The 23,746-nt window shown below is 37.9% G+C and overlaps 1 protein-coding gene and 1 non-coding gene across 2 annotated transcripts; both read right to left on the reverse strand.

Moving 5' to 3' along the window:
* Positions 1 to 2,106: 2,106 nt before the first annotated feature.
* Positions 2,107 to 8,900, reverse strand: LOC126791424 (eukaryotic translation initiation factor 5B-like). The gene is made up of 12 exons (XM_050517877.1): positions 8,781 to 8,900; positions 6,249 to 8,664; positions 6,057 to 6,164; positions 5,858 to 5,958; positions 5,674 to 5,764; positions 5,474 to 5,584; positions 5,237 to 5,302; positions 4,350 to 4,409; positions 3,692 to 4,249; positions 2,918 to 3,037; positions 2,672 to 2,791; positions 2,107 to 2,582 (listed from the first exon to the last, which is right to left on the reverse strand). The coding sequence occupies exons 2-12, from the start codon at positions 8,607 to 8,609 to the stop codon at positions 2,517 to 2,519; spliced, it is 3,762 nt and encodes a 1,253-aa protein (XP_050373834.1). The 5' UTR covers positions 8,610 to 8,664; positions 8,781 to 8,900; the 3' UTR covers positions 2,107 to 2,516.
* An 11,519-nt stretch (positions 8,901 to 20,419) lies between these two features.
* LOC126793035 (small nucleolar RNA R71) lies at positions 20,420 to 20,526 on the reverse strand. Its single transcript, XR_007672019.1, has one exon. It is a non-coding gene; the product is annotated as a small nucleolar RNA R71 (small nucleolar RNA).
* Between the last annotated feature and the right edge of the window lie 3,220 nt (positions 20,527 to 23,746).

Genomic DNA, 23,746 nt, shown 5'->3' on the forward strand with positions numbered 1-23,746 from the left:
CGTATTATCTAGATATGGAAATCATTACCTTTTGATATCTGATAAGTGTGGTAATCTTTGGAGACAAGACCTACAACTGTTTCATGTGGTGACTGTGTATCTTTTTGGGGATCTAAATGCAGAGATATATTTGAAGGCACTTAATGGACTTCAAGTGCCCAATTCAAGAAAGCTACACAATGTCTATGTTATTAGCCTACAACGCTCACTTTATGGGTTGAAAACAATTCAATAGGATGTAGTGCACACGTCTGAGCGAATACTTGATTGGGAAGGGATACAAAAATAATGATCTATGCACTTGCGTGTTTGTCAAGCGTAAAGTTCTGGTTTTGCCATAGTAACTATCTGCATTGATGATATGAAAACATCACTGGAACCATGAGTGATATGCATGCGACCAATTAAAAGAGGTGAAAAGGCGATACAATAATATTAGATCGTCCATACCAGTCAGCGCCACGAATACACCCAACACTAAACGATACCTTTATAAACATTAGTTTTGGACTTTGACAGGATAGGTAAACACTAAGTAGCACGGACACGGACACGAGTGTCCGTATTAGACACGATTCGATACATAGACAAGGCATATAGAAATTTTTTTGGACACGGACACGTGGTGGACACGTTAATTAAATATTATTTTTAATATATATATATATATTTATTTAAAAATTAATTTATAAATTTGAAAGTATTTAGAATTTTAGATGTATATATATGTCAAAGTGTGCATTAAATGATGAAAACATAACTTGTTAGAATGACTAAGGACTTGATAAGTACATTGGATAACCAAAGTTTGAATCCTACCACAAGCATTTTTATTTTTATTACGAGTTTCTCTTCTTATATATATATATATATATATATATATTAAAGTGTGCATAAATATAACAAAAATTGAATCTGTTGAAATGGTTGAGGAGTTGTTGAGTGCCTTGGATGACCAAGGTTCGAATCTCACCGTAAGCACTTTCACTTTTATTATGAGTTGCAGTGCTTCACAGGGTAAAGTTGAACCAATCACACAGTCTTGAGTTTTCTTTTTTTGTACAAAACGATACCTTTATAAACAGTAGGCTTTTGTAGCATATAAGGGACCAAATCTTACCTCATGGATAGTCACATGACTGGTACGCCCTTAATAACCACTGAATCGAGTCCAGTAATCTCATAGGAGTCCTTCCATTTGGTTAATCCTGCAGAGACATTATCGAGCTGAAGTACATCTAAGAAACATAAAGAAGTCAATCAAAACCGGGAACAAAGAATGCTGATTTCAACATTTTCTAGTTTCACAACTAATGAGGAACTCTAAATAACAGTAGTAAGCGCAATACTTCTTGCGAAGGAAGCCAAATTCCATCCTTACAACTTCAAGATGCCGGAGAGTTGATGCTCGCCAGATTCCCCATTCTCCTCAGCCAATCGAGCTCGTCTCCTCTCAATGGCCCTAGTAATCGCAGTTATATCACCGGGGGGGGGGGGGGGGGGGGGGGGGGGGGGTTGGGTGGGTGGTGGTTCTTGGGTACCAACAAGGTAGCACACTGTTCGATCTACTTCTCCGACCAAAGGCCTCTCCAATTTTATGCTTTTAGTGATGGCAGTACCCATTGTGACTTGGCCTTCTATAATAAATATAATTGTTTTAATGTTACTTGTTCTTAGCAGCCTATGTTGTTTATTTGTTCCTGTGAAATGAATAAAGTTTGACCCTAAAAAATTTAGGTTATTTACCTTACGTTGCATTTTGCTCATACAACAAACTGAATAGACGAGTCAGGAGGACTTAGTAGCCATGAGATAGGTACAAAATTTCATAACATGTAAATATATTGTCTGCCTTTTCGTGAATGAGCTTAACAAATCATGAAGAGGTAACCTGGCAAGCTAAGAAGCACTTTGTATTTGTATTTATCTATACGGGAACAACTAGACCTCATGCTATCTCCTAATATTCACTGGAAATAAAATGCTTCATTTGCTTTGAACTATGTCAACTTTGAACTAGTTACTAAATGAAACCACAACAAATATTTAGAAGAGGATCAATTTGAAACATATATTAGAAAAACTGCAAAAGAATCAACACCTCTGAACACTAATTTGCACAGTATTCATTTCGGAATCTGAAAAGCAGTTGAAGATTTCCGCGGGCCTAAACACTAGATTTTGCTTCCACATAGTCAACAATTTGTATGAAAAGTTTACCATATTTACAGCCTAGTTGAATACCCCACGGCATGCATCAAGAATCAAAAGATTCATAACTATGTAAACAAGCGAATGCGGCAATTGCACTTCATAGCTGGGCCTAAAATGATCAAAATTAGAACAGTCCCAACTCTGTCTCCACACTCTCATTTGAACTTTAGTGCCTACATGCATTGGCAGCATTGCCGCAGCTAAAGGGTCGCATTAGCCTCTTGCCGTTTTAATGATTTCCAGATGCTAGTGAAGCCCCGAGTGTGTCAAATCAAATAACTCAGAATATGATTCTCTGCTTCTCATGATATCTCAAAAAGTCTCTTCAATTTCACAACTAGCTTCCACTCTTCAATTGACAATTCATCCTAAATACAAAAAATTAAAAGTTAAAAAAGAAAAAGAAAAAGAACACCCTCAGCCAAACACTATAATTGACATTCTTTTGCATGCTTACCCGATAGGCAGTCTTAAGTACATCAATCGACCTCCTGGAGATATGGCTGACAAGTTCGTCTTCCATTTCAAAATGCCTACCAAACATCTTTTGCTGCTCGTCAGAATTTGTTGGTACGATCTGCAATATCAGAACAAACTGAAAAAGTATCCCATTGAAATACTTAACCGCATACGAGAGAGCACTTGATCAAATGGAAAATACAGTCACTTCATAGGTTGCAAAGATATGTCAAGATAAGCATACCTGGATAGCTACCTTCTGCCCCTTCTTCGCTATATTTACAGTTTTGTTGTTATTCATGATGGATGCTATGCGCCCAATATCAATGAAATCTCTCTGAGGAATGCAAATTGGAGTCCCTACCTGTACAGAGAGTATAAAACAGGAATGCTGAAGTCAATTGAAAAACTACAATGCAATCACGAAACATCATCTATATCCAAGAACATAGTACACATGCTTTTTGGTCGAAGATTAAATCTTAAGACCTCACAAATTAAATCAACAGAATGGGAGAACTGTAAATATACAATGTGAATTCAGAGACAAATGGTGCCTTTGCGAGGCATGTTAACAAAATGGACCAATCAACTCGGTAAACTTAAACATGGGACTTTAACTGTGCTTTCGACCTGATTAATAACAACATCAGACTAATACAGTAACAGTCAACACCTCTACCAACCCACTGGGTTAAAATTGAGATCAGTGTTTCATTTGGGATGTTTTCCCATATCAAGTAGTGGATAATTTGGGTTTCCATTAAAAAGAAATGAGCTAGTTTGTTTCTTATCAAAATAAATCGAGAAGTGAAAGAGAGGAGAGAAAGGAAAATCAGGAAGAGAATAAGAACGAAATTTCTTTTAATTACCGATCAAAGATCCTTCTGTGACTTGAAGAAGGTGACTAAAGTAAAGCATTGGATTTTCTCAAAGCTAGATATGACAGGTAATGATAGTCCAGAAACCTCATTATACCCAACTGAAAAGCACAAAGTAAAGCAACTGCAATATATACCTTTGCAATGCCTTCAAGGACATCAACACCCAAGAGAATTGGATCCTTTTTTCGGAAAACACAGTTGGGTAAAATCTTGAGCACACACGGAAAAACAGCTTCATCAGCAGCTTCCTTCTTCTTTTCCTCTTTGAGATTGTCGATATAGGCCTTGAATTGGTCAAATAAGTGATAGATTATATCAGCAAGAAAAATCTTCACACCCAACTCCTCTGCAATGTCCCGGGCCTCAGGTGTCACCTTAACATCAAATGCCAAGATAGTAGCATACTCCTTTTTCTTTTCAAGCATTACACTGGCCTTCATCACATCCTTCTTGTGTACAGGGCCAATGTTAATACTACTAACAGGAATATTAACTTCCGGTGTTTTCAGGAACTCTAGCAATGCTTCCAGTGATCCAAGAGTGGATGCTTGTACACAAACTCCCTCACCACTCTTGTCAATCCTATTTAAGACTGATTTCATATCCTCCATAGCGGTTTTCTTGATATCATCCAAGTCGTCAAGAGGCCCAACAACATATAGAGCAGTGCCAGCAATAGCATGTTCGAGTCCCTGCATATATTAAACACGGAACACAGCAGAAGTTCAATGCCTCCACATCAGTTAATAAATAGTCACAAGTGAATTAGCCTCAACTTCAACATAGAATTACCTGTGCTGTGATCTTGATACCTTGTGCAGCTTTGATTTGACTATGATGCTGATATGTTCCCTGAAACCAAAACGAACACCGTCACTGTTTACCATGATGGGAACAACTGGCATTATCTCACGACAAAAGGGTTCATAGCAGACATGAGGAAGCAAATAGACGCTTTATCTAGAAGCAATCCATATGGAGAAATTTTAGATGATGTGAAAAGTAGTGGAAGATATTTAGTCAATGTCTATGTGAACTGGGTTAACATCCCAAAACAATATTGGTGTACTCTAGAATAATTTGTACTTGAGAACCAAGATATATGGGAACAAATAAGTCTAGTCGGCCCAATCAGCATGTCTACAAGATTCTGTTGAGAGAAATGCATCCTATTTGCTAATTAAAAGAATAATGAATTTTGTAATCAGCAAAAGTTGTTAGAGCTAATGAAATGCTTATAACTATGAAGACAGTCAATACAAAATCTCTGCCGTCAATAGCCCAAAAAGGGAATTCTATTTAGTCCTCTGACTAATCCTGAACCCAAAATGAACAATACAATCCTATAGAGAGGTCAACTTTTCTTATGGCAGGGTTGTCTCAATGGACTACAAACAATAAAGTTACCACTTTGGTTTACAGTTGACTGGGGTTCAACTCTGAGTTTTAGTCTGAACGAGTTTTCCCATCTTTTATTACCTAATGGAGCTGTTTCTTGACATTTTTTTTCCCTCGCGTGATTGGTGGTTTGCATATCGGAGTTTTCAACAACTACTACTACAACTTTCACCAGCATATGTAGCAAGCAATATTGATATAATTCTCAACTGGATATTTTTGAGTGAACAGGGGTCATAGCAGAAATACACAGAAATTAAAACTGGAAAAGAAAACCATACCTTGACACGAAGTTCTTTCATGGGATGTGGTGTCAACAAAGCTCGAATTGAAGTAACAATAGGTCCCTAAGATAAAATAAGAAACCAATATCAAGAATGGTAATCATCTTAAAACTCCTAGCATGCTGACAACTATCATTGGTAAACAATTCAGAAAAAACTGATGACAAAAGTCTGTAAGTATCACAAAAGTAGTAGGCGGTATTTTTTTTCTGGGTAAAAGGTTTAGATACTTGCCTGCATGCCGCAAACGACTATCTGATCTCCTTCATGAAGCACACCATTAACCAGCACAACATCGATTGTTGTTCCAAGGCCCTCAATAACCTTGACTTCCAATACCGTACACTAATGCACAGTACCAACCCTCCCATCAGATTTAGACAGATTTATAGGGTTAATAACATCACTGAAAACCAAGTGAAGAGAATTCAAACCTGAATTTCATTGCTGTATGTAAGTTTCTCAACCATTGATTTCTGGGCCCACTGAACCAATAGTAATAACAAGTCTGGAATCCCTTCACCACTGCAATATTCAAAAGAAAAACTGTAAGGATTCCAAACATGCCATTTACAACAGCGCAAACATCAAGCTACAGATAGGAGTTCAAAAGCCAACCTAATGGCACTTGTAGGTACGATGCTGTATGTTTCTCCCATTTCTTTATTCTTATAGTACAGTTCAGTATTTAAGCCTTGCTCCTTGAACTGAGTGATAATCTGGCAAGTTTAAAAAACAGGAAATTCAACAGCGTAAGCAACCTTAAGACTAACAAAAATAAATATAAATAAAAGCAAGAGATCGGAATGCACAAGACCTCCGTAACCCTCCTGTCGTACTCATTTAATACATCCTTCGATTGCTGCTTCATTGCCTTCCGTATTGGCTGGTTACGGAAGGTTTTCCATCCATAGAGTCTATCCACCTGAAAATGGAAACTCAAAAAATGAAACTTAAACGTCGATCAGAAGGCACTAGTAGGGAAAGGATCACTGAACATAAGCCTCACCTTATTCAATGCTACGATGAATTCTGTATTCCTCATTTTCAAGAGATTGAGCGACTCTATTGTTTGAGGCTCTAAGCCGTGCATAATGTCAACAACCAAAATTGCAATATCGCATAAACCTGAACCCCGTGACCTTAAATTAGTAAATGACTCGTGCCCAGGGGTATCAATGACCAATAGACCTGGGACTTTCAGCTTTGCATCAGCTTTCAACTCCTTAGTCCTCTCACGGATGTTTTCCGCTGGGAAGTACGTGGCACCAATCTGTTGCGTGATACCTCCGGCCTCACCCTCCTGAACATTTGTGCCTCGGATACAATCCAGAAGTTTAGTTTTACCAGTATCAACATGGCCCATAATGCAGCAAATGGGAGAGCGTAGATCACTATGATCCTCTTTAGAGGCGGAATCTGAAGTTTGTGCTTCTTTCTTTCCAGCAGCATTATCAGCTTCCACCTCGACTTGTATTTTCCGATTCTCAACCTCTTGAGGCTTAAATTGTTGAGAAGGTACAGATGCTGCAGGTTTCATCCCTTTATTCACAGCAGGTTCAACCTCGGCTTGTTTCTTCTGCATTTCAACCACATGACGCTTTAATGGTTGAGAATGAACAGATGATGCAGGTTTCATCCCTTTATTCGCAACAGGTTTAACCTCTTCATCAGAAAATCCGCTTTTAAATGAAAGATTAACAACAGCGTCATCATCCCAGCTCTTTGCATCCCATTCATCATCATCGTCATCATCATCCTCTTCTTGAACCAATGCATTGTCTTCAACAGATTTAGAAACTTCAACAGATTCCTGCTCTTCAACCTTTTCAATTTCCACATAATGAAGCTCCGGGACAGTAACTTGCTGGCTTTCTTCTTTGACTTCCACAGGCTTTGTAGCAGCTGGTTTTGACTTGTTTTTCTGATATAAGGGTTTCTTAGCTGGTTTTTCATTGTCTGCGTTAGGTAAATTCTTAAGAAGCTGCTCTCTCATTTGCTGACGCCGTTTCTCCTCTTCTTTTTGCTTGGGAGTTTTATATAAACCTGCCTTCTTCAACTCTAGGATCTTTTGCTTTTCCTTCTCCTTTTTCATCCGTTTTGCCTCTTCCTTTTGCATCTCAAGTTCTTCCTGCTTACGTCTCTCCTCTTCTTCTCTCTTCAGTTTTTCCTCTTCTTCCTTTCTCCTCCTCTCTTCTTCTTCCTGTCGCCTAGCAAGGGCCTCTTGCATCTCCCTGACATGTTTAGGCACCTTCTTTTCAGCCGCTTTGCCTTTCACTTCCTTCTTCTTTGGTTCAATTGCTGGCTCAATTTTTGCTGCTTCTTGTTTCTCATCCTTGACATCCACAGAAGATGCTGCAGCCGCCTTTTTCTCCTTCTTCTTTTTCTTCTTCTTTGCTGCAGCAGACTCCACGGTTCCTTCTTCTTGAGCTTCTTTTGAAGCAGATGTATCAACCGGAACCTCAGCTTTCTCCTCATTAATCTGAGGAGGGGCAGGTTTCTGTGGAATTTCACCTAGCTCTGCAAGAATTTTATCCAAATCATCCTCTTCTTGGGCTGTCCTCTTCTTCTTCTTTTTCTTACTCTTTGAAGGTTCTGCATCTTTAGTCGTAGAAAGATGAGAATCATCAACTTCAACCTTACTTGTTGGCGCAGTAGTTTGTTCAGGATCAACTAAATCAGCAATTTCACTCCCAACTTTCTTCTTTGACTTCTTCTTCTTACCAGTGAATGTGATCATAGATATGTCGTCATCCTCATCATTCTTTTCATCCGCATCATTGTTTTCATCATCATCTTCAAGGGCGAGGAAGCTGGTCGACACAACATTCTCACCCTTCTTTCCACCCTTGGATGCTTTCTTCTTCCCTGTAAAAACAATTGCAGGCTCGTCCTCATTGTCATCGTCGTCAGCTGCATTACTTTTATTCACAATATCATCATCATCCACCACGCCATCACTATCCCCTTCATCGCCAATGGCATCGAAAGCTGTCCCCCCGGTTTTCTTATTCAACTTGGGCTTCTTCGACTCCGAAAATTTCAACACCTCCTCGTCCTCCTCCTCACTATTACCTGTCACCACAGACTGCACATCCTCCTCCTCCTCAGCAGCCTCAAGAATTCCGAAGCTTGATGAGCTGAACGCATTCCCACCGCTCTTCTTCTTCGACTTGCTCTTCTTCTTCCCAGTGAAGACAACTTCGTCATCCTCATTAAACTCTTCATCTCTCTTTGCAGCTTTTGAATTTCCCTTCTTGCCCTTCTTCCCTATACTAGGAGCAACAACCTTCTCATCCTCGACCTTACTGTCTTCAGTTCCGACGGAGTACTCGTCGTCTTCGATCACCAGCGCCTTCTTCCGACCCATCGATGTTTCGACAGATATCTCTTTGGTGAAACTGAAACTTCGGAATTCCTAATCGCTAATTCAACCACAAAAATAAAACCCTAAGCTAAACAATGTATAGAATCACAGCAGCAATGTGAATTCTGATCCTATAATAACCACATAATATCATCAGAGAGAGAGAGAGCTTACTGGTCGGAGCAGACCAAACAGAATCAGAGAAGGAAGGAATGAAGAGAGAAAGAAGGACGTCGTCGTAGTGTTGAAGGCCGCCGCAGTGTGGATTTAGGACTACTAAAGCCTCTCTTGTTATTCGTTATTATTGGCAGTGTAAGTTCATTTTCAAACGGAGCTTCTATTCATAACTCAAAAAATTGTATTTAGATTTCGTAGTGTACTTAGTAGTAGACCATTTTTACTTTTATACAATTTCACTATTATAACTAGAAGCATGATTTTGGTATCAACAGCTTCACCAAATTTTCAAACTTCTTATAATACTCATGCCCAGATAAAAAAAAATTATGCAAAAAAAAAGCCCTAAAGGGGTAGTATGGTAAAATATGCAATAAAGGAAAAATATATCAAAGAATTATAATAGGAACGTGAGATACTAAATTTAACTCTGAGAGCTTGCTGTGAAATGAAAAACTATCACACACCTTCAGAGAACAAGGGAGGCAAAAGGAATGGCACGATGTCGGAGGTTATCGGAATTGATATGGGTTCCTTTGAAAGGAGGTTCCAGATTGAGAATCAACCAAATTCATAATCTCTCTTTACCAAGGTGAGGCTGCTGAATTCTATTTGAGAATTAAGTGTTTAATATCTATCAATTTGGTTGTTGATGTTTGATTCTGGGTTTTCTTTCAATTTCTTAGGGAAACAATTGCATGTCGATGTTGTTACAGAGAGTTTATGCGCCGTGAAATAGGTCTTGCGATTCTGTGTGAAACTCATTGTTATGGTTTCTCTTTGAAGATAATCTGTATGTTACTCATTGTTATTCGATAAATGTTGTTTGATAATCAGAGTTATGCTAGATGAAAGAAATGGGTGAGTTGGAACATAAATTAGTTACTGTTATGATCACTAGATCTCTATAATTTCCTCAATTGTGTTCTGTTATGCACGTCTCTTGGCTGGTGTGAGTGTGATAGCTAACTTCTATATAGAGACATACATTTCAAGAGTAGAGTTTGCTGCATAATGATTAATGGGTGAATCAAATGTAAAGTACTATCATTACACATTTATACAAATTTGCATAATTGTTAAGATGCTCCTACCTTTTACAAATCTGAAAATTATTCACTTAAGGTGATCATTTATTCACTTAGGTGAGACTGAGTAGATGTATTTGAGTCATTTTGCGATTCCGTTTTGATTGATTTTGGGTGTTTCATTGTTATGGTTTCTCTCTGAAGGTTTTCTAAGTGTTACTCTTGGTTATTGGATATAAACATTGTTTGATGATTGGAGTTGTGTTGAAGACTAGATGAAATTTTAAGGAATAGGCTACTATGAATACTAGATCTCTATAGATTTCTTTTACCTCAGTTGTGGTTTGTCATGCACCTCTCTTATTTTTATCGCCAATATATTGTTCTGTAGCCAATGAAGATTGTAGGTCAGTAGGTCGACCTAATCTTGGCTAAAAGAGAATGGATACATGTCTTTCTTTATGACCACTTTGTAATCCAATTAAGTTTATTAATGTGCTAGGATAAAAATAGCTTATGGTTTTTTAGAATGAATTTCAGTTTATTCTCTCAATTTAGGTCATTAGCCATTCTATAAATTTAAATTTTATGGATAGAAGATAACAAATATAAGCATTCCTATTGTACAATTTAAATTTTAGCATGCTTCTTTACTCTAATTCCGTAAAGAAAAAACTAGATGTTAGAGTATATCTCTTCAATTTCTATAGTTATTACGAGTGCATCTCTCAAACCCATACAATATGGCTTTTTTTTGTCTCAACCTATCAACGTACAACCTTAATATTCGATTAACTTTTTCCAATGAAATTTTTGAATTTTACAACCTTGAAATAATTTTAATTTGGCTTAGTAATGCAACGTCATATATAAAATAGTTAATTTTAATTTTGATGATCAGAGTTACGTTAGATGAAACTTTAAGGGAATGGGTGAGTTGGAACATAAAATAGTTACTACTACAATCACTAGATCTTTATAGTTTCCTCAGTTGTGGTCTGAAATGCACGACTCAGTTGTTCTTCATAACCAATGAAGGTTGTAGGTGGTGGCATGGACCCAATCTTGGCTATAATCTGCTACGATAGAATATGGTTTATGGTTTTTCAGAATGAATATCAGTTATAGTTGTCTGTTTATGTTGAATAATTGTGTAAGTTTGATAGCTAACTTCTATGTTGAACCATTGCGTAAGTGTGATAGCTTACTTCTATATAGAAACATAGAGCTCAAAAGCAAAGTTTGCTACATAATGATTATCCTAATGTCATCTTTCCTCTTAGATCAATGAGTGAATCCAATGTACAGTACTATAATTACACATTTATACAAATCTGTATAATTGTTAAGATGCTTCCTACCTTTTACAAATCTGAAACTTATTTTTGTTGTTTTTCATTTTTAGTTTTTGTTCCTACAAGCGATGAAAAATGAGATGTAATCCAATCAACTAATGATGGTGTACTTACAACGAGGACAAATTTTGGGGCAAGAAGATATGCACATTATCAAGCACAGAGGCAAGATAGTACGAAAAGTATGGAGGTAAAATAGAGAACTTTTAAAATTTCTACTTAGAACCTTGATTTCATTTCGAGTTGGGTGTTTAATGGTGCTCATTTTCTTTATTTTGTAGGACACATTAACATAAGTGTTTTCAGTGTATTCAATCGGGTGGCGCATGAGAGTATATGAAAAAAGGAAATCTATCTCAATCCGAGCACCTGGTTGGCCAATGGGAATATCAGTAAGGATGAACAGTCATGATCTTAGGAAAGTGTAATAACCCAAATTTTCAATTCCATTTCTTTTAGTTTCTCGGAAATTAAAAGAATGTTAATTTGATTTAATTTCCATTCTATGCCTTTTAATTAGTCATTATTCTTCCGGGCGTGGGGCTGAGCCTCCCAGCTAGGCTGGGTTCCAAACCCCTTTAAAAAAAAATTAGTCGTTGTTCGAAGTGGAAGTTGTTTCGAGAACCAAAATGGTATCAGAAGTTTAGTTCCCGATTTTTGGAAAAGTATAAAAGGAAGGAGAGGAAAATAGAAACTCAAAATATCAAAATTCAGGAAATTCAGCCCGCGGTACTATTCATTTATGAAAATCCTAGTTTTCTTCTCCAGCTTCGTTCTTCGGCGTCCGATGACGCCACAACGCGGGACACCTACCAAAATGTTCAATGCGACGTCCTCCATCTCTTGAGCCACGACCCACACGCTGGAGATCAGCACATACGGCACTGCAAGGCTTGGAAAAAGTTATTATGGCGGCGCCACTGCCTCTGGCGACATCTGAGCTCGGGGGTGCTCTCACTTCACTGGGTTTTTTGCCACCGGTCACAATTCTAACCTCTACCAAGCTCGATTCGAGCTGCAAGTGAGAGTTTGGAAGCTTAAGACACAGTCAGCATCCATGGAGTTTTTCGGCAACTTTCTGGCCATTCCAAGATCGGGTACGGGTAAGAGAACCTCTATCTAGTTGTATTATACAACTTTCATGTTGAAGTTGAGAGGTTTGAGCAAGTTTGTGTTTAGTTGGAGAGTAAGGGTGTTAGTGAGTTTGTAAAGTGTTCGGGGTTTGTGTTTGTGAGTTGTTGAGTGGTTTGGGAAAGATGAGGCCGGTGGCAGATACCACTGTGTTTGGGAAAGATGAGGAGTAATATGGTTGGTTTGAGAGAGAGAGAGAGAGAGAGAGACCGAGAGGTTATCTTTGGTGAAGTGGAGGAGTGGTGTGAGGTGTTAGGTGGTTTTTTAGAGTGTTGAGAGTGGAAAGAGGGCACAAAGATCTTTCGGTAAATTGTGAGTGTTGAGGTGGTTTTTGAGAAAGAGAAAGAGAGTATTATGCTCTAGGAGTGGTTAGAGAGTTTTGAGTTAATTTAGATTAAAACTTTGTCTTTGTTGCTAAGTGATTTTCTTTTCACTTAGGTGCCTTGGTGATTGAAGTTGCTAAGTTTGCAAGCCGGGAATGAGGTGAGTAAACCTCACGTTAAGCTAGTTACCATTGGCGGTAACTAGATGTATTTAATTATGCGTTTGATTATTTGTTGTTGTGTGATTGTTATATTTATATATATATATATATGCACTTCTAAATGGTAATGAAAATGTGCATATATTATCATTGAATATATATCGTTACATTTTATTTGTAAAAGATATTGTGAATATTTCGTTGGAATATATTGATTGTGGTGGATGAGACCGAGACGGAATAAAATGTACCTCTCGGTAAATTAGAGGTTTGTGGAAAATAATTGTATAGTTGAAGTGTTGTGTGTTTTGTTTGACCGGAAGAGAAGAAAATGTACTTTCCGGTATTATTGATGATGTTATATGTTTTGTTTGGCCGGAAGTAAATAAAATGTACCTTCCGGTATGATTGATGTGATGTGATTAGATTAGAGTTTGTCTTGAGTGGCGGCCTTTTTGGCAAATGAATATGAGAGTGTGATGTGCATTGGTGGCGGCTTTGTTGGCAAAATGTTTGCGAGTCAGTGTGTTTTGCTTAGTGGCGGCCCAAGGGGCGAAAATGGATTTGGTTTGATATTGTTGTGAGTTCTTGTGTGTTGTGATGTGGTGAGTTGTGTCGTTTTGGTTATTGATGATGTGCCTATTAGCATGGTTCTTGATCCACCAACTTTAAAATCGTTCTAAAAATATAATTGTTTTGAAAATACATGGACTTGATCGCCAACGGTCCATGGGTAAGTAAAAATGGAATTTTAATAAAATGGTTTGAAAGGTTGTTGAATAGGAGAGTCATGTTAAAGGTGTATTATGATTTGTTATATGTGGTGTGAGGGTGTTAACATAGTCCCAGGGTCATTAACGAACTAAATCTTGATAACATATGTTTTGTTTTCAAAATATATGGACTTGATCCACTAAGGTCCATGAGTAAGTAAAATAGGATTTTATTGTATGGTTTTTAAAAAGGGTTAATGGTTAAGGGCTATGTTAAATGATGTGATGTAGGATTCTGGTTTCTTATTTCTTAGACTTGTCTGTATGTTAAGTGATTTCCTGAACTACGCTATTCTGCAAGAATCACTACTTGTTCTTGTGTGCTGTGTAATCTCCTGAATTAAACTTATTACAGGGATTACACTTTTCTTATCTTATTTCGAGTGACGTAGATTCCTGAACTACATTTTCATGCATGATTCACTATTTGTTTTCTTGTATGTTCTTTCTGATGTAAGTGAGTGTTGTGGGTTGGCGTTGTGTGCGTGAGTCTTGTGATGACTATACTTGGGAGTGACTTCGGGTTGCCGTAACCTCATGAGTAGAGTTGTGTGTGTTGGGAAGTGGTTATCGTAGTTGTGGAGTGGTGTTTCTTTTACTACCCTGTGATTGTTATTTGTTTACTTATCTTTTGTATTTTATTGTATGCTTATGTGACGGGTTGCCGTAACCTCAGGTATAGATTAGAGTGAGTCAATTGGTTGTTGATTATACTGGGGAGTGACTTCGGGTTTGCGTAACATCAGGTATAGATTAGAGTGAGTGGATTAGTCGTTGGTCTGTTATGGGGAGTGTTTCGGGTTGCCGTAACCTCATGAGTAGAGTTGTGTGTGTTGGGAAGTGGTTGTCGTAGGGCATATGCACCTCATTTACTCTATCACACCACCAATCCATCAATTAAATTGCCACCATCAATTACTATTCACTGCAATTGCATTTTTGTATTAGTTTATGTGCAGCGGTGCATCTCCGTCGATTCATCAATTATTATTCATCGATTTAAGAATTTATTTATTAGATTTTATAAATGAACTTTAACCAATCGCCAACGACACATGGCTTTGTCGGATAATGTTATCACCCAAATAATGTTATAGGATTTCCAATAGGATTTTCAACCAAGCAAAATGTGACACGTGTCATTATCACATAATTTGTCGGTCAAATAATGTCATTGGATTTCTGATAAGAATTTTGACGAATTTGACACGTATATTAATCATTAAATTTTATCAATAGAAACTAGACATAAATAAGATTGATTACCAACTATTTACTCACTTCAATCTTCACAACTTTCTTCCAAATATTTCAATACACATTCTCTCAAATAGTTCTCCAGATTTCCTCATTTCCCCATCACTACGATGAGTTCTCTGTGCAATTTGTTAAAGTAGAGACAACAATAGAGTCTAGAGGATGCAGAGATGATGCATGCCATGATGAATAACGCAGCCATGATGATGGCACATCTTGATACTTCAGATGAACCACAAGGACGCAGTTCATGATCTGGTTGTTCTCCCAATCACCCTTGATACAGGCTATCAAGGGGAAAAAATCTCATGGAAAATTACTTTATTGAGTGTCCGATCTTCGGACCGGAAGAATTTCGTCGGAGGTACCGAATGCCTGGGCATGTGTCAACCGCATAATAATAGCTCTCTGCAACCACGATCATTATTGGCATCAACGACCAAATGCACTTGGAGTACTATGGTTGTTGCCCTAACAAAATATGACTGATGCCCTCCGTATGTTGGCGTACGGCGCCGTAGCGGATCAATGTGCTGAGGTAACTTGGATGAGGGAATCAACATTAGAGGATATGAAGAAGTTTTGTCAATAGGTGGAATCTATTTTTGGTCCAGAGTACCTTCGCATTCCAACAAATGCTGATCTCAAAAGACTTCTAGTAAAGGCTGATCACTGGGGATTTCTAAAAATGATTGGAAGCATCGATTGCATGCATTGGGAGTGGAAGAGTTGTCTAACTGGATGACAGGGGGCTTACACTGGACAGAAGAGACATCTTACAATTATTCTTGAAGCGGTTGCCTCATATGATACGTGGGTATGACATGCTTTCTTTGGTGTGCCAGGAGCTCAAAATGATATAAACGCGCTCGATCAAAAACTGGTCTTTGAAGGACTAATCGCTGGTAACACTCCAACTGTGACGTTTCACGTCAATGTAGGAGATATAACAAGGCATATTATCTTGCTGATGGAATCTATCCTAGGTACTCCACATTTGTAAAAACTATTACAAACCCTCAGTCACAAGCGCATACTCTATTTGCAAAGAAACAAGAAGCGTACCGCAAAGATGTGGAGATGTGCTTCGGCATTCTGCAATCTGGTTAGGCAATCCTTCGTCATGGGGTTCGATTGCACATGAGGTCTACACTGAGAAACATAATGATAGCTTGCATCATCTGCATAACATGATTGTTGAGGATGAATTTGTGGAAGAATAATTTGTTGAACCAGAAGAAAAAGACCTCATGAACCCACTGAAAGCAAGAATTTATGATGGGCCAGTAGATCTTAACGGGAATCGAATTCCTTTCTTATCAGTGCAAAGAGATGATAGAAACCAACATGCATTTTGGGACCGTATTGACCACTTGTAGTTAGCTTATATACACACAATTCTTTAAGAAGATTTAGTAGAACACAATTGGACATTGGAAGCCAACCAAGAGTAATCAATTATGTTAATTTAATTATTATTTTTACGGTATTGTATTTTTAGTTCGTATTTTTCACTTTAATTAATTATTATTGTGATTTCATGTATTTGTACTCTAATAATTAGTATTTAATAAAGAAGTGAACAACAATGATAAACTTGTTTTATTTCATATAAAAATAACTGAAAATTAAAGAAACAAACAAATTAGAATCAACACTACTTGCTAGTATTCATCATCAAATGGAGGAACATAAACACCCTTCACTAGTACTGGTACTCTCATTCATGCCTCTCATGATCTCTGTTGTCCTCCTTTTGTGTCACAAACTTTGTATTTGGGGTCATCATGGTAGTATCTATTGACATAATTCTTGTTTCTTCTAGCAATACATCCATAGCCTTTCGCCGTGCCATCCTTGCTTCCTTTCATTTCTCAGGTTCCAAGGTCTCTTTAGCCAACCGAAGGGTTCTTCATCTCTTCGCATGTTAATCTCTAAAGTATTTTTTATTACATTGCATATTGTGAAAAAATAGCTAAAGATTTCTTATCTTTCTCCGCCATACATTTTTCCCCTTCTTCTTTACTTCCTTAGCCGCTTTTATTCCCATAAGCCTAACCGAGCTAGACACGGGGAGTCTCTTGGTTGGACGAAGGAGTTGTAAGTCTTTCATCATCCTCCTCCAACTCAAAGGGTGACTCCATATCATGAGACTCGGGAGAACTTGGGAACTCCGCTCAAAAGTAGAAGGAGTACTCTGAACCCTCATAAAATGAGGATGATTCTTCACTACTTCATAACATGCAAACTTATTGAATTTTTTATTCATACTCTTAAAATAGTTAGCTTCAGCTTATGTCATCTAAAAAAATAAGAACATTTAATTTTATACAAATCAAATATATGCAAAAATTAAATTTATATTAAACAAAAGATTTCCATGATGAAAAAAAGCAAGTCATACTTCATCTAACAAATTTGTTCCACTAGCGATATGATTACTTGCCTGTTGTAGGCTATTATGCTATTTCATGAGACATTCCTTCAAGCGCGGAAAATGCGATGTCAACCCATGTTTTGTATGAGTCTCGATTAAAGTTTCTTGAGGAAGTTTGCTCCAATTTTGGATGTAATCGTCAAAAATTCTCTTCCACATGTTGTATTTGCTTTGATATCGGCCGGTGATAGGGCAAGTAGATTGTCGTATCCATGAAACACACAACTGCAACTCTTCGGAGGGAAGCCAAGTAGCCATTTTTTGAAAAAACACAAAACAAATTGATAGTGAAGATGAAAGAAAGTAAAAAGAGATTGTAGGAGATGAAAGGAGAAATTGGATGGAGATTGTGGAAAATATGAGTGGGTATTTATAGGAGAAAAATATGGTGTAATTTCTATAAAAAAATTGAAAAAAAAATTCAAACATTCTGATTTGAAACAGTCGAAAAAATGAACGTTGAACAAATGTAGTCATTGGCCAAGTGGCAGTATATTATTGGGTTTACCACATATATTTAGTTGCCTACCAATAATTGTGATGTGAGTGAATTACATGGAAGAAGAAATAGAACAAAAAAATTGGATGAAGGGTGCCACTTGCATGGGCCCCACCAATTGCACACAACCACCACGACAATCAATTGTTGCAATTGTGACTGCTGAACTTATTATTTACTCGTGGGTCCCACATACTTTTTCTCCCCCTTTTTTCTGTGGTGCATTGCTTCAGACAATCAATCTATCAAAATTGTCCATTATTTGCATGATTGTCTCTCTCCGTTGCATATGCTCGTAGTTGTGGAGTGATGTTTCTTTTACTGCATGTGATTGTTATTTGTTTACTTATCTTTTGTATTTTATTGTATGCTTATGTGAATTCCTGAACTATACTTTCATGCAGGATTTGCTATTTGTTTTCTTATATTTTTAGTGTGAGTGGGTGTTGTGGTTTAGGGGTTCGTTGTTGTGAGTTGTGTGTCTCGTGGTATTGTGAAGTGGTGTGCTGTTTGTTGTTGTGCCAAAATGGTGATAGGCATCATCTACTATTCATGGGGCAAAGTGCAGAACTCATGAATAATTTTTTAGTATTGTGTCTACTATTTATGGGGGCAAAGTGTTGTAACAACTCATAATTAGTTTATTTGTGTGGAGTATTATTCATGGGATCAAAGTGTTGACCGACTCATGAATGACTCCATTGTTGTGGTGTCTCATCTGTGATGACGCTAGTGTTGTTGTGGTGTGAGTGTGAGTGGTGTGATAATGTTGTTGTGATGACAGTGATTGAGTGTGTTAATGATAATGTTGTGGTTATTATTTAGAGAATGTGGAGATTATGATATTATCTGAGAAGTTGTCGTAGATGCATGTTTGTTTACTATTTCTTTTCGTTTACTCATACTAGCTGTGAAGCTGACCGGGCTGTGTTTACAATCCCGGTGTACCAATCAATGGTGCAAGGGGTAGTGATGCAGGTAGTACGTAGTTGCAGTTGGAGAGGGAGAAGCTTGACATCAACGTGCTGTTTTAGTTGCAATTTCTCTTTGTTTTGGTAAGGACTGAGTGTAGTAATTTTACAGATCTATGTTGTTTAACAGTGAGTATGTAATTTTGTTGTAAACTGAGTTGTATGTTTAAACTCAGGGTTGATATTCAACAGCTGTACTGTAATTTCAATTGTACTGAGGTTATTTTAGAGTGTTAGCATCCTTAAAAATTTAAATTTTTATGGTTCAGAATTTAGGGATGTTATAGAAAGTGATTCTGAAAGAGTGGAACAAGAAGAAAGAAGAACAGTAAGTTTTTTTCTTCTCTCTTAAATTTTTTTTAAAGAAAAGGTGTTTAATTGTATCTATATGTGATTACCACAATCACTGGTATGAAATTTGAAAATCAAGAGTTGATGTCTCATTCTATTTCTTACATTCGACAAACAAAGAGAAAATTACAACGAATTCTCATTCTATTTCTTACATTCGACAAACAAAGAGAAAAGTACAGCGAATTAGGTATCCCTGTCGTACCTTAATGTATCAAGAAAATTGTATCATTATCTTCTTCTTTTTTTTCAATTTGTTATAGTGAATAATAATGTTATCATGTACTACTAGGAGAAGAATGCAGCGTATAAATACGTCTTTGCTCGATAAGGTACTAAATTTAAGCTATTATCCCAACTATTAAACCCTAAATTTTTAATGAAACCTAAACTGCACTTGGTGAACCTGTTGCCATTTTGAAGCTCTGGTCATTGATGTTGTATGTTTGTTATAGTTATACATGCAACTGACTATTCATAATTTAAGCAATAATTGGAGCAAGGCTGTTGCAATAAAGTAAATGCCAGATGTGTTGGTACGTTTCAAAGTTTATCTCAGTTAGTTAATAAATCGGTAACAATCTTATATTCCTACTTTCAAATGTAGATTGAAGATCGAGTGCAATAAAATGGATGGCTAAAGTGGACTTAATGAAAACATTTTGGACTTCATATGCTTCAAAATAAAAAAGGAACATGGCATAGATACAATTGGCTCTGGAGGACAATTACAACTTATGTGATAGGAAGAAGAGTAAAACATGTTTCGCAATATCTAAGAAAACACAAGAGCTCAAAGATCGAATTCACGCACTTAGAGACTTACAAAAATCTTTCTCGTGTGAACCTTTAGATTTCGAATCATCTCCAAGGAATTCAATCTTGAACTCTTCACCTAGATCAGAATAAGATGAGGATCCTTTATTTCCCTTCATCTTCAATTCAAAGACAGACACAATTGCAGACCGTGGCCTAGTTCCTGCCGGTGCTCTAATGGCACTCAAGAATGCTTTCATCCCCACCACCCCTGAATCACCTTCATGCATTGCTTTCACACCTCCTAATTTAGCCAACTTCTCCATTCCAGTTCAATTGCTTGGGTAGCTGCCTAAGTATTCTGGTTCCTCAATGGAAGATCTTAATGTTCACCTTAGGGAGTTCTTGGACATTTGCAAGTTCTAATCGATTCATCATCTGTCTCAAGAAGGCTTGTGGTTGCTTTTGTTTCCATTTACCCTTAAGGATGATGCTAAGCGTTGGTTGTACTCTCTGCCTCCGAAAATCATCATCACATGGGATGAAATGACTAGGAAGTTCTTGAAAAAATTCTTCCATGCTCAACTCACGAAAAGACTAAGGAGGGAGATTCAGATTTTCACTCAAAATGATGCGGATTCACTTTACGAGGCATGGGAGAAATTTCAGGAACTATAAAGGAAGTGCCCTCACCATGGTATTTCGTTGGATGACTTGGTGCAATTCTTCTATGAAAGACTCGACACCACTAATAAGAGTATGGTGGATTCGGCATGTGGGTGCACATTCATGAACAAGACCAGTCAAGAAGCTTACACCTTGATTGCTGACTTGGCCGACAACAATCGCCAATTTAGTTCTAAGGAGAAGAGAGGAAGCAAGACCCATGAGGTGTATGACATTGATACAAGGAATCAAATGGCTACTTTAGAAAGAAAGCTTGACGTTCTTGTCAAGGCATTCAATGGTTCGAGCATCAACGCTCAAGCGTGTGGCATTTGTTCATTCAAGGACCACACCACCGAGAATTGTCCAAATGGTGCAATGACTTACGAGGAGTTGAACTTCATGGGGCAACAAAGGTCTAGGTATGATCATTATTCGAACACATACAATCCTGGACTTAGAGACCATCCCAACTTTCGCTGGAACAACAATGCTCAACCGTCCAATGCTCAAGGTCAAGGACCTCGTCCTTCAGGTTTGTTTGTGAGGGTTCAGGTACCTCAAGGTTATGTTCCCTTTAACTCCAATGTTCATGGTTCGACTAATACATCTGCACCCAACTATGATGAACTTTTGAAGTCCTTTGCTCAAGGGCAACAAAATTTAAACTCTGCTACTCAAGCTTTAGTTACAGGCCAACAAGCTCATTCTAAAGACATAACCGAGCTTAAGAAGCAGATGAGACAAGTGATCGACTTCATGGGCAAGATCCATGAAGGAGGTAAGTTGCCAAGCCAAACCAAGCCAATCCAAATGTGAAGGCCATGATGACAAGAAGTGGCTGGCTCTTAGATGCTCCATTGCAGCCAATCAAGAAGGCCATGCCTTCTAAAGACAAAGAGGCTGAGAATTTCAATGCAAATGACCTAGAGAAGGTTCATGTCTCCTCTAAGGTCAATGATGCCGTGCATGAGACAGGTAAGGATCCTATCTCTAGTGGTTTGGTTTCAACTAATGCTCTTCCTCGTGTCCCCTTCCCCAATAGATTCGCAAAGAAGAAGAATGATGACTCTGATCAAGCCATGCTTGACATCAGAGGGTAGAAGTGAACATGCCTCTCATTTAATGTATTCAAAAAATCTTGAAGTACGCTAAGTTTCTAAAGGAGTTGTGCACCAATAAGAGGACGATTCGAGAGAAGGAAGTGGTCACAATGAATGAGATGGTCTCAGCCGTGCTCCAAAGGAAGCTACCACCTAAGCTCAAGGATCCAGGGAGTTTTTCTATCTCTTGTACAATCGGTAACACAAAATTTCATAAGATAATGCTAGACTTAGGTGCATCGATCAATGTAATGACTTACTACATTTTTGCTAACTTAGGTCTAGGAGATTTGAAAAAAATAGTGCGGTTATCCGATTAGCTGATTGTTCCAACAAAGTCCCTTTGGACTATGTTGAAGATGTTATTGTGCAGGTTTCGAGCTTGATATTCCCTACAGACTTCTATGTCCTTAACATGGACCCAACTGAAGCAGATGACAAGGAGGTCCTTATTCTGTTGGGGATTCCCTTTATGAGGACTGCAAGAATGAAGATTGATGTGTTTAGTGGATCACTCACCTTTGAGTTCGACGGTGAAGTGATTAGCTTCAACATCTTTGAAGCCATGAGGTTCCCGCTTTCGGAATTGAGTGATTGTTTTTCAGTTGACATTCTTGATTCCCTTGCAGATAACTATCTAGATACCTTGGCACATGACGAGTTGGCACTCACCATTGCCCTTGAGGTTGGATTTGCAAGTGATGGCTCCAACGTTTATGAGTTGGAAGCCAATGATGCCGTCCCATCTTTTGTACTAGAGAATATGCCTCTCTTAAGGTTTTGCCACGTGAGGTAAGTTATGTCTCTCATAGTCCAATTCTTTTAACCACTAATAAGAATCTTCCTTTTATGGTGCAAGCCCCAAAGCTTGATCTTAAGGTTCTTCCAGACCACTTGAAGTATGCGTTTTTGGGAGATGAGGATATATTGCCAGTGATCATTTCATCTGCACTCAACGAGGAACAAGATGAGAGATTGATTGAAGTGTTGAAGAGACACAAGACGACCATAGGATGGACCCTAGCCGACATCAAGGGAATCAGCCCTACAATGTGTGTGCATCGAATTTTACTTGAAGATGGTGCCAAACCGACCAAGGAGGGTCAGAGACGTCTTCACCCACCAATGATGCAAGTTGTCAAAGACGAGATCTCTAAGTTACATGATTGTGGCGTCATCTACCCTATTTCAGATAGTAGGTGGATCTCCCCCATTCAAGTTGTGCCAAAGAAGTCTGGAATCACGGTGGTGAAGACCAAAGATAACGAGTTAGTGCCTCAAATGACAGTGACTGGTCACCGTGTGTGTATCGACTATAGGAAGCTTAATTCTATGACAAGGAAGGATCATATGCCATTGCCATTCATTGATCAAATGCTTGAGAGGTTAGCTGGTCATTCTTTATATTGTTTCCTTGATGGATATAGTGGATACAATCAGATTAGTGTTGCGGAGGAAGATCAAGAAAAGACGACATTCACATACCCTTTTGGTACGTTTGTTTATCGTCGCATGCCTTTTGGTTTATGCAACGCTCCAGGTACGTTTCAACGTTGTATGTATCACATTTTCTCTGAGTATATTGGTTCTAAAATTGAAGTTTTCATGGATGACTTTTCTGTTTATGGTGACAATTTCGACGCATGTTTAGAGAATGTGGAACTTGTGCTTAGACGTTGTGAAGAACTAACTTGATTTTGAATTGGGAAAAATGTCATTTTATGGTTACGCAAGGCATTGTCTTAGGCCATATTGTTTCATCTAAAGGAATTGAGGTTGATAAGTCTAAAATAGATCTTGTGCTTCACTTACCTGATAGGAGCACAAAGTGTGACGTTCTTAATATGTTTATGCCCTATTCTTACTCTTTGTTACCTCTTATTTAGTAGGTTTTAGTTTCTTTTGTATGAATAAGTGTCTAGGTAGAGCTTATATCAATTATGAATAAATTGATGATGAAATCGTGCTAAGTGTTAATAATCCTTGTTGAAATATGATTCCTTGTTCGAGTAGGATTCATCCTTTCGTATTTCTTTGTTTCTAACATACTTATTCTTATTAGGAAATACAAATCCATGTTGGAGAAGGAAAGCAATCCTAGTTCCACAAGGAAAGAGAAGAAAATACACTTACAAGCCCAATCCATGCAAGA

The sequence above is a fragment of the Argentina anserina genome, chromosome 4 (assembly GCF_933775445.1).
Source record: "Argentina anserina chromosome 4, drPotAnse1.1, whole genome shotgun sequence".
In the NCBI taxonomy this organism is placed as follows: Eukaryota; Viridiplantae; Streptophyta; class Magnoliopsida; order Rosales; family Rosaceae; genus Argentina; species Argentina anserina.